We start from the raw sequence: 14413 nt of genomic DNA on the forward strand, positions 1-14413 counted from the left end.
GCTTCCGCTAACGGAATCCGAGGCCCTCCTCCACCCGCAGGCTACCACCTGCGCCTCATCTGTGGTGGCCAGTGGTAGGCCGATGGTTTGCTCTTGCTCGTGGTTTCTGCATTTGGTTTATTGTCTTACTGTCTTATTTTGTTTTTCCTCCTCCCCTCGTGCCATTACTGTGCCCTTTTGCCTGTTTGACCTTTCTTTGCCTTCTGTACCCCTCGCCGTTCTTCACCCCCGTTTCCCGCCGCTGTGGCCCCGCCCACCGCTCTCCCATTCGTCCGATCCCACCTCCCAGCTGCTCATCCCTCCCACCTCCCCTAATTTTTGTGGCCGATGCGCGGCCGCACGCCGCTGGCGCACCAAAGGCGCGCCTATGGCAAGTACGTCCGTGCCTGGACCGTGCCCAGCGCCAGAACCCCTGGCCCCTGCGAACGCCACGACGCCCGTCTCCTCTACGATGCCAGCAACTTCCACGCTCACAACACAGGACGCCCACACACCTGCTTCCTGGCCGCCCCGAAGCGCACCCAAGGACCCTTCTCCTGCCAGAACTGCAGCTCCACCAGCATCCAACCCGCCAACCCACCCACCGGGAAAGAACCCAACTACCTCAGATGCATTCTTCTCAACACCCGCTCCGCCCACAAACACACAGTTGAACTCTGGGACCTACTCGACTCAACCTCCCCAGACGTCGCCTTCCTGACGGAGACCTGGCTGAACCCCTCCTCTGCACCCGACATCACCATAGCCATCCCAGACAGCTACAAGATCACCCGCAGGGACCGCGCCAACGAAGTAGGAGGAATCCCCATCGTCCACAGGAACACTCTCAGAGTCTCGACCAACACCGACGACACCCTCAGCACCGCCGAACACCTGCACTTCCAGATCCACACCGACCCAAACACCACCCTCAGAGTAACCCTCGTCTACAGACCCCTCCAGACCCCGGCCACAGTTTAGCGAATCCATCGCCAACTTCGTCAGTACACACGCCCTCGCCTCCACAGACTACATCCTCCTCGAGGGACCTGAACTTCCACCTCGAGAACAACAACAACACCAACTCCACCACCCTGATGGACAACCTAATCACAACACCCACCCACTGCGCCGGCCACATGCTGGACTCCATCTTCTCCGCAAGCTCCCACGTCTCCTTCAACCACACCACTGAACTCCACTGGACGACCATCGCTGCATCCATTTCACCTTCCGGAAACCCACCACGAACCACCGTACACAACAGACCCCCCCCGCCGCTCCTGGAGCAAAGTCACCGGAGACCAGCTAACCACCACCCTCGCCCGGAGCCCGCCCGCCAACCCACAGACCCCGACACCGCCACCCGCAACCTCAGACAGTGGATCGATGACTGCGCCAACACCCTCGCCCGATCAAGAAAACCTCCTACAGTCACACCAGCAAGAGAGCCAGCTGGTTCACTGAAGACCTCCAGGGCTCCTAGAAACCCTGCCAAAAACTAGAGAAGTAATGGCACCGTGAACAGACACCGGACAGCTACGCAGCCCGCAAGAACGCCACCCGCAAACACCATCACCTCATCAGATCTGACAAATGGGCCTCCTTCAAAGACTGCCTAGACAACAACGCACACAACCGCAAAGAGCTCTTAAACATCGTGAAGGAACTCTCGAACCCCAGCTCCAACACCGACATCCCACCTTCGCAAGACCTGTGCAACGCTCTTGCCACCTTCTTCCATCGCAAGATCGCAGACATCCACGACAGTTTCAACGCCACGACCGCCCCGACAACCACTGAGACCTCCGCCCCCACGGCTACCATCCGCATCGACCCCCTGCTCTCCTGGATCAACAAACGACGACGACACCATCAAAATCATGAACACCATCCTCTCTGGATCTCCGTCAGACCCATGCCCACACCACATCTTCAACAAAGCCAGCACCACCATCGCACCCCTTTTCCGGAAAGCCATCATCTCCTTCGAGACAGCAACCTTCCCGAAGAGCTGGAAGCACGCCGCAATCAATGCCTTACTCAAGAAACCCAAGGCAGACCTCAAGAACTTCCGGCCCATCTCCCTGCTCCCGTTCCCGACAAAGGTGTGAGAAAGTGCCATCTTTCTTGCATGGTATGCCCCCACTTTTTGCTAAATTGCTGAATGTACTTCGATTGAGTGTACCCTGGGCTCCTGCCAATCAGGTGCCCAGGGCCTATGTTCCTTCCTTAAACCACACAAACTCCCAATTGGCAAACCCTAGCCACATGTCAGCCCCTAGTAAATGGTACCCTAGGTACCCAGGGCCTTGTGGCCAGGGAAGGCCTCTAAGGGCTGCAGCACTCATTGTGCCACCCTCAGAGGCCCTGTACCCTTACACACACACACTGCCCTTGCAGGCTGAGTGTCTGGGTGCAGGAGAAAACAAAGAGTCGACATGGCACACATCACTGTGTACCATGCCCATCACCTACACTGTCAAGGCATATGTCAGCCACCCCTCTAGCTGGGTGCATTACGCCTATGGTGTGGGCACAGGAGCAGGAGCCCTGTGCCCCTACAGTACCCGGGTCCATTCCTGGGCACTGTAAGTGCAGTGCTGTCATTTAAGAGTACATGGTGCTGAGAGCTTGTCAAACACGAGCTCCACAGCACCATATTGGCACCACTGAAGCCTGGGAAGTTTGGTATCAAACTTCTCAGCACATTGAACCCACACTGATGCCAGTGTGGGATTTAATGTACGAAGCACCCCAGAGGGCATCTTAGAGATGCCCCCTTACAGCTAACTTACAATCCACGTCTGCTCTGAGGCTGCCCAGGCTGCCACACAGCAGACACGTTGCTGGACCCCTGGGTGGGAGAGCCCTGCTCTCCCGGGCCTGCAACAATGCACATCCTGGGTGAGGTGAGAAATCTCCTCCCCCAGGATGAGCCAAGGGAAGCTTCAAAGGCATGCCGCCATTTGGAGTTTCCCCAGGCCACTGCAACCCCCCACTCTGGCGGGAAGCTTGGCCGGAAACCCCATACAAGGACAGGGGATGTGCCAGCCTGCCCATCCCACCCCTCAGGTGGGGGAGGCGAGGTGAAGCACATCTCCGGGCTCTCGCCATCTTGAAGATGGGAGGCCCTACCCTATCAGGATTAGGCTACTGCCCCCCTCCCACAGGAGAGAGGCAGGATAGGGGGTGTACCCACCCCAGGACAAGGACCCATTGGTCCCTGGCCTTCACCTACCTGTAACGCCCCCAAATCTAGTATTTAGGGGCACCCTGAACCTTCCTTCCTTAGATTCCAGATAGAAAACGACAAGAAGAGCAAGAAGAACAAAGACCTGCCCTGCAGCTGCTAAAAAGAGACGGAGACACCAACTGCTTTGGCCCCAGCCCTACCGGCCTGTCGACTCTCGAACCTGCACCAGCGCGGCATCCCTCGTGGCCAGCAACCTCACCAACCCCGGAGGACCTGGCTACCCTTTAGCTCTAAGCCCCTGGGACTCCCACGAGTAGAGGCTCTACTCAAGAAACCTATTTGCTATCCCTGGCACCAGCCCGGGACCGCGGACCCAACACACTCTGCACCAGCCAAGCCTGGCCAGTGCCGGAGTGGACAAAGACCCCGAGGACGACCCCACGGCGACTGTGACCCAGAGTCCGGCACCCAAGGACCCCCCTCGACATCCCGGAAGAAGCCTGCAGCCTCAGAACCAAGTGCCACCCCAGCCGCGATCAACCAGAGGGTAAGATTCCCGACGTCAAAAGGCACCCCTGCACCCGGCGCCCTGCGGCCCCCTGTGCCCAATCCCGGGGTACCCACCTAACCTACAACTACCCAACTTACCTCTCGAAGTGGTGGTGGCACCTGAAACCTCCTCGTCCCCGAGCCTGCAGCCCTTTTCCAAACCGGAACATTCCCATTGATTTCCATTGAGCGCCCGAAGGCTCAAAAGCACCCTGCACCCAGCCGCCCGAGTGGCCCTGGCAGTGCCCTCTCTACACTAACCTACTTCCCCACTTGCCCTGAGTAAGTGACCAGGAGCCCAGCTCCCACAGCCGCGTGGCTTGCCAGACAGCAGCCACCAACCAAGGCCCCCCTATCCCTCATAGGATAACATTGAGCCTAACTCTCTCTGCACCCGGCCGTCCTGAAACCGCTGAGGGTGAACCAACTGTACCCACCTGACACTGGGGGACCCCTGAGTCCATGCCCGGAATTTCAACTCTGCCAGTCGAGTACTTACCCTTAAACCGCTAACTTCATTTTCCTCATAGGGTAACATTGACTGGCTTTTTCTTCAAAAATCTTCTAAGTATGAACTTTTCAAAACTGCAAAAATTCACCAAAAATCAGCCAAGTGACAAAAACGAATTTACTCACCTGCTCCTAGGTGAGCTCCCAGTGCTGGATCTTGGTGCCCAGCCCTGACTCTGAAAAGTGTTCACAACTATACTTACCTCTAACTCATTTTTCTCCCATAGGAAACCATTGTCTGCTTTTCTGTGAAATTTCTTCTAAGTGTCTACTTTTGAAAATTTGAAATATTCTTTAAAAATCGTACCATTTCTGCAAACGAAATTACTTACCTGCTTTTGATAAGGACCCCAGTCCTGGGTCTAGGCACCCAGTCCTGGATTACTAAAGTAACGATAAAGTACTCTACCTGCAACTTGAATTTCTTGCCATAGAGATCCATTGAATGTTTTCTGTGAAATATTTTCTAAGTGCTAACTTTTGAAATAGCTAAATATTATTTAAAAATCATTACAGTTATTAAGTCGACTTTCATCACTTGATTCTGAATACTGACCCCAGGCTGGTTCTAGGAGCCAGACCTGGAATTCCAAAAGTAATCTGAAAAGTAATTTATTACATATAACCTGAATTTACCATTGAGCTCAATGCATTGTTATGTTTAGGAAATAGGATTGTTTATTGCAACCAACTGTGACTGTTTACACAAATTTATTGCTTAAGACAAAAGTATTTTTATTCAACCTCTCATTCTGAGAAAGTATATTTTTACTCCCTTTGTGGTTCTAAAAATAAAACAAGCATATATTTTATATATATAAACCATTGGCCTAGAGTTCAGTTATTGAGTGTGTGAAACCATTTGCTGACTGAGTGTGTACAATAAATGCTTTACACTGTCCTCTGGTACTGCCTTACTGCTCGACCAAGCTACCACTTTTGAGAGTAAGGTCATACCTAACTTTGACCTCTATCAATCTCTGGGGGACTGTGGACTCTGTACACCCTGTACCTATTAGGGAACAGTATATACAGAGCCACTTTCTCACAAAAGGTAATCCAAAAGACCGTCAACAGACAACTGACCCGCAACCTCGAGGAGAACAACATCCTGGACCCGTCCCAGTCCGGGTTCCGAAGCAACCACAGTACTGAAACTTGGCTCATTGCCGCCACGGATGACATCAGGGCCCAGCTTGACAACGGTGAAACCACGGCCCTCATCCTCCTGGAGCTGTCAGCCACCTTCGACACGGTCTGCCACCGCACCCTACGCACACGCCTCCACGACGCTGGGATCCAAGAGAAGGCCTTGGACTGGACCACCTCCTTCCTCTCCGGCAGAACTCAGAGCGTCCGCCACCCCTTTTCCGCTCCGAAGCCACCGAGATCATCTGCAGCCCAACACTGTTCAACATCTACATGGCACCGCTCGCCCACGTCGCCCGACTGCATGACCTCAACATCATCTCCTACGCCGACGACATCCAGCTGATCCTCTCCCTCACCAAGGACCCCCACACCGCCAAAACCAACCTCCACGAAGGAATGAAAGCCGTCGCCGAGTGGATGGAGAACAGCCGACTGAAGCTAAACTCGGACAAGATGAAAGTCCTCATCCTCGGATCCACCCCCTCGGCCTGGGGCGACTCCTGGTGGCCGACCGCACTGGGAACAGCTCCAACACCCACCGACCACGCACGCAACCTAGGGTTCATCCTCGACTCTACCCTCTCCATGACAAAGCAGGTCAACGCCGTCTCGTCCTCCTGCTTCAACACCCTCCGCATGCTCCGCAAGATCTACAGGTGGATCCCCACCGAAACAAGAACGGTCACCAAGGCCCTCATCAGCAGCAGGTTGTAGTCGCTCTACAAATGTTCTGATTGATTGGTAACTCAGAGGCCATGGTTGCAGGCAGGAGCACATGATAAAATGACACCTGCTGAGTGGACTCACTGGAAGACTTACCTAAGGGAACGTTGTCTTCTCTCCTGGAGGACATTACTCACTTTTGTAGGTGGATTGGAGAGCCTGCAGGGTTAAGTCTGGGACGCAGAACCTAAACAGATACAGATGAAAATTGGTCATTGGTGCTAAAGTAAGGAGCTGTAGTCTCACATTCGGATTGGAGCATGAAGTGGCCTTTTTCAGGGAGGTGCTCATTTCCCCAAAGGTGCACTGTGTCATAAGCTTGATTGCCACGTGGGAAGACATGTTGGCCATTAAAGGTTATAACTTATATTTTATTTTTCCTCATCCCATGGGGCTGGGTTTTGTTTGGTCCTAAAGCGTATAGTTCTTTCTCTTGTTTAGTCCCATACAGTCTTCCATCTTGCTTTGGCACTGGTTCTGGTTTGGAATGGGGTAGTGCTGCACAATTGTTAATAACTGGTATTCCTGCCTGCTGTCTCAAGTCTGTTTGTTTCAGTCACTCCTGCTATGGGGCAAGATTTGCATTTGTTTTTCCATTAACGGTGCAGCAGAAGTGGCATTAACATAAAATACTCACCCTTCTGCCTCAGAGAGCTCAGTGTTCTCAGGAGGAAACAGATTAACTGCTGCAGCCCTTCATTTTTGTTTTCAAGCACAGCTGCCAGGGTTTTGGATTGCCTGTGTGTGACATTTGCATGGCTTCAGTGCACATAAGAGTGACATTCAACTGCCAAATGTGTGATTCTTTGAGTGACACATTCTCACGAGTAATATCAAGCAAAGAAGTGCATGGAAAGAGATTAATATCAGAAATTACACTCATTTGAGCAATTAGAAGCTAAAACAAAATCTGCTGCAAAACCACTGAAATGGATGGTCACTCACATACGATCTCTAAGATGACCGTACACTGCAACGTCTCTTATACTGTGTGTAGGAAAGTAGGATCTGCTTTCATGGTTACCCCCACTTTTTGCGGGTGTCATTCTGTTTTTCTGACTATTCTGACTGGGATCCTGCTAATCAGGACCCCCGTCACTGTTCTTCCTCCCTAAATTGGCTATGGTGAGTACTTTGGTACATTCCGAATGGGCTGCTGGAGTACCCGTGCAAGTCCCTAGTATATGGTACTAAGGTACCTTGGGCGTAGGTACACCAGGGATCACCGTGTGATGCAGCATGTATTATTCCACCCATGAGGAACCCTTCAAAACTGTGACAACAGGCCTGCCTGGGAACCCCTCCCAAACAGGATATAGTGCATCGGGCAAGGGTGAGGGCATTTGCCAGAGCCACCAGACTGCTTTGAAGGGCACATTTGGTGCCCTCCTTGCATACTCCAGTAGGAACCAATTAAGGGAGCTCATGACTCCCTCACTGGTGCGACACTAGACAAAGAACATGAGAGTAGCCTCACCTTTGTCCAGCCCCTCCTGTGGGAGGGAACCCCTGAATTGTCCCGATCCTCTGTAATGAGCCCCAATGTCCCCCCAATATACGCCTAGCTGCATGACCTTTTACCTACATTTGTCTTACCTTGCTCTACATAATGGCTCTGGTGCTGACTTAGTTAAGTGACGAATAAATGTTCTGTGGGTTTTTTTTAAAAGTACCTCATTTAATATGTATGAGGATTCTTAAACACTGCCATGTATCCATATGCCTGCATATATTCACTGTTTTAGCACCGTGGCAGAATTCTACCTTTTATTTACTCTGTGGGTGCTTGTAATTGTATGTATCTGCTTCTGTCTCATGGTGGTTGCAGCACACGTATTTTATATGTTTATTGAAATACATCCCCTGTTTATTCTGTATATCTCTGTGAATAAGTGAGCACGATTGACTGAGCGAAAAGTAGGACAATGTTTTCACGATTTCTGAGGGGTCAGGGTTGTCAAGTTCGATAGTTGCCAGAAACTATTCGTGCCATGTTAAGAGGGGCCTATAGTGGCACTGTGAGCTAGCTGGTCTACAGACTAACATATCCTTGAGGGTGGCAGGAATCAGCCTGGACACAAATCACTTAGTTTATGTTGTCTAAACGTGCAGATCTTATATATATTTGTAGGAACTACAGAACATCTCCCCAAGGTACTTAAGGGCTTACCTGAGGTTGGCTCATCAGATTCTTTGTGGGACACTATTCAGATCAAGATCCACGTCACTTCGACCGTCTGGGCACTTTGGACTTCGTTGGGAACCAAGACTGCACCGAAAAGGCTCCTGCTGCTCCTGCTCTTTCTGTTCCGCCGGTTGTCTGCAACATCCGTGCCTGTGCTTCACCCAGGAACCTCTCCAGGCCTGTGGGCATCAAAGACATCTGAAGGAATCTCCATTGGAGTGAAAGAGTCACTCCCCTGCATCTGCAGGCAGTGGTCCGCTGATTCCGGGCTCCGAGAAGTTCAGCAACCCAGGTGGTGGTTCTTCAACTCCCTTGAGGCCTGAGCTGTCTTCCCAGCAAATCTGAAGTCGGCATCCCTCGTCGGAACCGCTGGGACCAAACCCCTGTGCACCGCTTCGACTTGCCGTTGCCAAGGCTTGGTGACTCTCTCCTCCAGAGATCTTCAGGCTCCAAGTAGCTCCAGCCTCCAGCAACTCCTGCTCCCAAGATTACCGTCCTCACCACATCCTCTGCATCGGGGGCTTGCATCCTTGGTGAGTTGCTCGAGGTCCTCTGCGACTCCTGTGCCTCCGGCCTATGGGTCCGTCTGATGGTCTTTTTGGACTCCAGTGGGCTCCCCTGCTTGCTCGACCCTACTCTGTCTTGCATGATCGCGGTAAGTCCCTTGGACGTTGCTGGTCCCGACACTGTACATTTTCGTCTTCTTCCATGTGTTGCTGCTGCCAAGACTTGTTGGTGCTCCCGCCGAACACCGACCCCCCTGGATATTGACATCTGACGTGGGACAGCTCATATACAGATCCTGGTCATCCACAGCATCACCTGGTCCATGCAGCTGCATACACAAGGGCACCCTCAATTCTCCTGTAACAGCTGACATTGGTGGGCATTCGACTTCCGTGCCTCCTGGTCACTCCTGAATGACATAGACTCTGTCCCCTCTGCTTTCAGGTACTCCTCTTCTTGAATCCACCCTTGTATTCCACCAGACTTTTCCAGCCTCTTTGCCAGAAGCATCTTGCTTGAAGTCCTCCATTGAGGTCTACGGCGGTTCCTATTATGTACCCCTGTCCCCTGGGTAGGTAACCTGGTTTCCTGGGTATCCACGGGTGGAGTGACTTTAGAAGCCTCCACCTTCCACGGGGTGTCTTCCAAGTGGTCAGGGAAGGGTCTTTTGTCCTAAAAACTGCAACCACGACTTCCACATTGACTTATCTTGAGCACGCATTTGTATATTCACTCTGCACACGGCCTCCGTGGGGTCCCTGGGTACTTACCATGGGTGGGTATTTGGGTCCCCAACACTTCTAAGTCTCCTGGGTCCATTCTCGTATTCGGTGTTGGTCGCATTAAACTATTTTAGTATACCGGTTGGTCTCCCCCCTGGAGCCCACTGTATTTTTGTGCTACTTACCTGTCGTATTATCTAAGTATTGTGTGTATTGTAATTATACCTCCAGGTGCACTTCCCATATCCCTTCCTTGTTTCTGTTCTGAGACCTGACCTAGGCTGCGTTGTCCGAGCTAAAGTCCACTCATTGCCTTATGGCCTCTGCGGCATCGAACTACACCAGATATTTATTTGGAGGCTGCTTTAGTTCAGAGCACCAGTGCAGCTCCTGGTCTCATGGGCTACTGACTTCCCTGCTCCATCTGTTACACAGATCCTTTGCGAAATACTCCCTGCAAGACAAAAAAGGACACTTTTGATAAGGCAGAATCTGAAACCATGTTATTATACAGTATCGGTCCCGAGTGACTTCTCTTGAGTAGTCTTTCTCCTCTGTTTTTCTCCAGTTCTGTAGTCTAAAGTAGTTCCCCACGAGGAAGGTTAATCCTCCTGCCGCACTCTCTGATCCTTTCCTTCATTCACTGTTTCATTTTGTTAATCTCATCTGTCTCTGTTCTCTGCTTAATTTCTATTTATTTCCTGGTCATAATGTACTCCACCTCCTAGGAAAACCTTTCTTGCTTGATTCTTTTCCCAGCTTTCATCTCATCTCAGTGAGAATACTAATGAGATTATGAAAATTATCAGGTTATAAAAAATACTCCTTTATAGAGCACGTTACATACATTGAAATGTCTCTCGTTGCTTCAAGGATTGTTTAAGGGTTATGGATGGAAATTGTTCCTGTGTGTCAATCTTTTTTTAATGTTGGTCACTGAACAGAAACACTCTTCATATTTCTAATTTTCTGACCATCACTTAATACTATATTCCTGTGGGTATATACTGCTATGTTGCATAGTGTTTAAAAGCTTTTTTTACTTGTTTGGCAAACCAGACATCATTGATATCTTGGTTAAGCCTATAATTACCACCTTCCCTGCTCTGATATGGTGTATTCCTGGTTTGGGCACCTTCTTTTTAGGTCAGGCCTAAAGACAGCTTTAGGTGTGTTGCCATCCTCATGTTTTTCCAAAAATATATATGTGTATATAGAGGATCTCAGCCAACACTGTTTCACTATTGGTCTGTTCAGATGTCACTCAAATAAGGCTTCCTCTCTACAGCACAAAATATAGGTGAATGGACCATCCCACTTGAGCCAATGGAAATGAAATGAAATGAAATGAAATGAAAAGGGGAATTTGATTAAGCGCACTGTGGCCAAGCGGCTTCCTGGCGCTGAGGACTCATCCAAGCTCACAAAGAAACCCAAAAGGACTAGCTAGGAAAAGCCTGAGAAAACAGGAAAGTTTTGAGGGCCTTACGGAAGTGGGTGTAGATGGGAATGGAACGAATAGAGAGAGGAAGACTATTCCAAAACCGGGGGGCCAAGACCGAGAAGCGGGTGCCCCCAGTGCGAGTTTTGCGAAAGCGGGGGACGTGAAGCAAAGAAAGTGATGAGGACCGGAGAGTTCGTCTGGGAGCGTGGGAAGTGATGAGGGAATTGATGAAATGAGGGGCAGAATGATGATGAGCCCGAAAGGCCAAACAGGCAAGTTTGAAGAAGGATCTAAAATAAACAGGGAGCCAATGAAGAGACTTAAGAGTGGGTGTTATGTGAGAAAATTTGGGTAGGCGAAAGATAAGACGGGCCGCCTGGTTTTGAATGGCCTGAAGTCGACGAGTTTCATAGGCGGGGATGCCAACGTACAGGCCATTTCCATAGTCAAGGCGAGAGATGACAAGAGCGATGACTATGGTTTTGAGGGCATCAACAGAAAAAAAACGAGAAATCTTACGAATAAGACGAAGGGAAAAGAAGCACGAAGAGACAACGGAACTGATTTGTGAATGCATGGACAGGTCATGGCTAATCTTAATGCCCAAGGTCCGGACAGAAGAAACCGGAAACGGGGGGGGACCAAAAGAGAGGGGCCAATGAGCAAGGGACCAGGGATTGGAGGGACCACCCGTGAGGACAAGCTCCGTTTTATCTGGATTAAGCTTCAGATGATTGGAGCTCATCCACTGAGAGATGAAAACTAGAGTGGAACAGAGCTTGGGGAGGGAAACAAGAGGAGAAGAGAGATCAAAGACGAGCTGGAGGTCATCGGCGTAATTATATACAGAGACCCCCAGCTCGAGAAGAGAGAAGACAAGGGGACGAATATAGAGATTGAAAAGAAGAGGAGAGAGGGAAGAGCCCTGCGGAACCCCACAGGAAACCGAACGAGGGAGAGCAGAGAAACCGGAAAGGTGAACTGCTTGCGTCCTGCCTTGAAGGAAGGACGCGATCCAAGAAAGGGCAATGCCCTGAATGCCCGCTGTGCTGACACGGTCGAGAAGAATGGTATGATCGACCGTGTCAAACGCAGCGGACAAGTCGAGGAGGACCAGAGCTTGGGGGAGATTCAGATCAGCTTTCCCCTTAAGTTCATCCATGACCGCAAGCACCACTCCCTCAGTGGAGTGGCCAGGGCGGAAACCCGCCTGATGGGTGGCCAAAAGATGGTTCTCCTCGAGATAGGTGACAAGCAGGATGTGACGTGGCTTTCAAGGATCTTCCCAAGATAGGGAAGCAAAGAGATAGGCCTAAAGTTAGATAAAAGAGAAGGATCCAGACTAGGTTTTTTAAGAATAGGGAGAACAATAGCAGATTTGAATGAAGAAGGGACAGAACCCAAAGTAAGAGAAGCATTGAGAAGAGCAAGAGGTGGGTCAGGGCAGCTGGTGTAGAGTACTCTGAGGATGCGTCCGGGAGCGCAATCCGCGGGAGAGCCAGATTTAACCTTAACAAGCAGGTCCAGAAAAAGCTGAGGGGAAATGAGTTGGAAGTGGTTAAGAGAAGAAGGGGGTGGAGGAAGAGAAGCAGAGAGTACAAGTTGAGATACAGCAGGGATGTTGGCCTTAATGTTAGAGATCTTATCAATGAAATAGTCATTAAGTGAGGAGCATAGGGATTGAGATGGAAGAAGGGAAGTGCACGCACGATCGGAAAAGGCAAGGTTATGGACAAGTGAAAAAATTTCACGAGATTTGTTGGCGGAGGAAGCAACTCTCTCAGTAAAGTATTTGGTCTTGGCCACTAAAATAGCTCTTTTATACTCATTAAGAAGGGTTTTATATTTAAGCCGGAGAGTGGGGCAGTAGTTCCGTCTCCACTGACGTTCCGAGCGCCTAAGATCAAGTTTTTGGGCTTTTAAGTCGCTGGTAAACCATTTGTGGGCGTCATAGGGACGGACCGATTTGACCTTCTTAAGCGGGGCGGCCTGATCGCAGGAGGAGAAAAGCCACATATTGATGGCATCAGCCTGATCATCCAGTGGCAGAGCAGTCAGGTCAGGAGCAGATAGGGCCAGAGAAGAGGAGAGAGCATTGATATCGATCTGGTTCCAACTACTGGTTCCAATGGATACATTCCCTTTGAGCAACTGCATTTCACACTTGAACACATATACATTCACCTAAAAAGAAGTTCCCTCTGAATAAAAAGATTTAGTAACTTGAATCCACAGTAAGCGCAGTAGGATGTCATGAACTATTTCCATAGCACTGAAGACATTTATTGTAAGTTGCAATGTTGACGCATTAGAGGAGCAAGAGTGTACATGCACATTTCCATATTTAAGCCACACCTCCTAAGCTCTGTGTTCCCATTCACTCTTCTGTGAGGACCTCTGTTGGTAGTATAACTGTACTGCGTCATTTCATCTCCATTGAAGTCTTCTGTGAGGACCTCTGTTGGTAGTATAATGGTACTGCGTCATTTCATCTCCATTGAAGTCTTCTGTGAGGACCTCTGTTCGTAGTATAACGGTACTGCGTCATTTCATCTCCATTGTACTCTTCTGTGAGGACCTCTGTTGGTAGTATAACTGTACTGCGTCATTTCATCTCCATTGAAGTCTTCTGTGAGGACCTCTGTTGGTAGTATAACTGTACTGCGTCATTTCATCTCCATTGAAGTCTTCTGTGAGGACCTCTGTTGGTAGTATAACTGTACTGCGTCATTTCATCTCCATTGAAGTCTTCTGTGAGGACCTCTGTTGGTAGTATAATGGTACTGCGTCATTTCATCTCCATTGAAGTCTTCTGTGAGGACCTCTGTTCGTAGTATAACGGTACTGCATCATTTCATCTCCATTGTACTCTTCTGTGAGGACCTCTGTTGGTTTGAGAGTGCCGCAAGTTTTCCATCTATGTTGTAGTCTTCTCTAAGAACATATATTGGTTATATAGTCCAGCCTCAGGTTTTAGGCAATTGTATGTTCTATGGAGGATATCTATCAGTTGTATAAGAAAACGGCATCTTTCCCAGTCCTAGCTTAGTTGCCACTCATGTCGCTCCGGGTAAAGGAAGGACCGGCCATTTACATGTTTTGGTTGTGTGGACAGTCATGTCTCCTAGTCCACCGATGACAAAATAAATTCCTTCTGCAATCCAAAACAAAAAATTGCTTTGTTACACACTTGGTGAGAGTGACCAAGAATTAAATTTGTGATGTCAGCCCCCTTTTCACATAGCTCCTCATGTATTCCACAAAAAGCAACAGGACCCACATAAGCTGATAGAAAGACGCGAGGGTAAAATGCTACCGTGGGATGAACTGAAATGTGTTTAAGTTTGTCTCAAATCAGTAGTGGAAGAAGGCCGGCCTGAAGCCCCTCTCTATATGTATGGAGTATGTATGGAATAAGATATGCTTTCCAAAATAGTGCCAGTACC

General features: G+C 49.8%; 2 protein-coding genes across 3 annotated transcripts in view; one reads left to right on the plus strand and one right to left on the minus strand.

The window, feature by feature from the left end:
• LOC146859580 (uncharacterized) overlaps positions 1–14413 on the plus strand; it is a 52005-nt gene that overhangs the window by 33203 nt on the left and 4389 nt on the right. The gene's annotated exons all lie outside the window — the stretch shown is intronic.
• Positions 1–14413, minus strand: part of LOC146859581 (uncharacterized) — a 437747-nt gene that overhangs the window by 5588 nt on the left and 417746 nt on the right. For both annotated transcript variants that reach the window (XR_014979314.1, XM_085646505.1), the window contains exon 8: positions 6206–6296. Coding sequence is in view for 1 of the 2 variants with exons in the window: in XM_085646505.1 (XP_085502631.1) it covers positions 6243–6296 (54 nt within the window). In the remaining variant the exon portion in view is untranslated. The remainder of the gene's footprint in view (positions 1–6205; positions 6297–14413) is intronic.

The sequence above is a fragment of the Triturus cristatus genome, chromosome 3_1 (genome assembly GCF_964204655.1).
Source record: "Triturus cristatus chromosome 3_1, aTriCri1.1, whole genome shotgun sequence".
In the NCBI taxonomy this organism is placed as follows: Eukaryota; Metazoa; Chordata; class Amphibia; order Caudata; family Salamandridae; genus Triturus; species Triturus cristatus.